Here is a 229-nt window from a genome sequence, read left to right as displayed (position 1 = left end):
GAGGCCGAGCAGCACGCCTCTGACGAACGTGTTGGCCTCGGAGAGCGAGAAGAGGCAAGAGAAGGGGAGCACCCTGAACAGAATCGCGTCGATGCTTCGGCCGAATTCGGGGATCGTGAGGGGTGGGGTTGGGTTGCAGATGTCGCAGAGGGACGAGAAGAGCGCCACGAATTCTTTGCCGAGATTGCACCACCACAAGGCGAGCAAAGTGATCGACAAGGAGATACTG

General features: G+C 59.0%; 1 protein-coding gene across 1 annotated transcript in view; it reads left to right on the top strand.

Annotated features, from left to right (window-relative positions):
* Nucleotides 1-229, top strand: part of LOC102672183 (disintegrin and metalloproteinase domain-containing protein 12) — a gene marked incomplete at its 5' end in the record, with an annotated part of 9,764 nt that overhangs the window by 7,094 nt on the left and 2,441 nt on the right. The window contains one exon of the mRNA XM_031511427.1: nt 4-229. This exon is cut by the window's right edge and continues 2,441 nt beyond it. Within this exon, the coding sequence (XP_031367287.1) occupies nt 4-229 (226 nt within the window). The remainder of the gene's footprint in view (nt 1-3) is intronic.

This window comes from Apis dorsata, unplaced genomic scaffold (genome assembly GCF_000469605.1).
Source record: "Apis dorsata unplaced genomic scaffold, Apis dorsata 1.3 scaffold_29, whole genome shotgun sequence".
NCBI lineage: Eukaryota > Metazoa > Arthropoda > Insecta > Hymenoptera > Apidae > Apis > Apis dorsata.
This window is presented reverse-complemented; position numbering and strand designations above follow the sequence as displayed.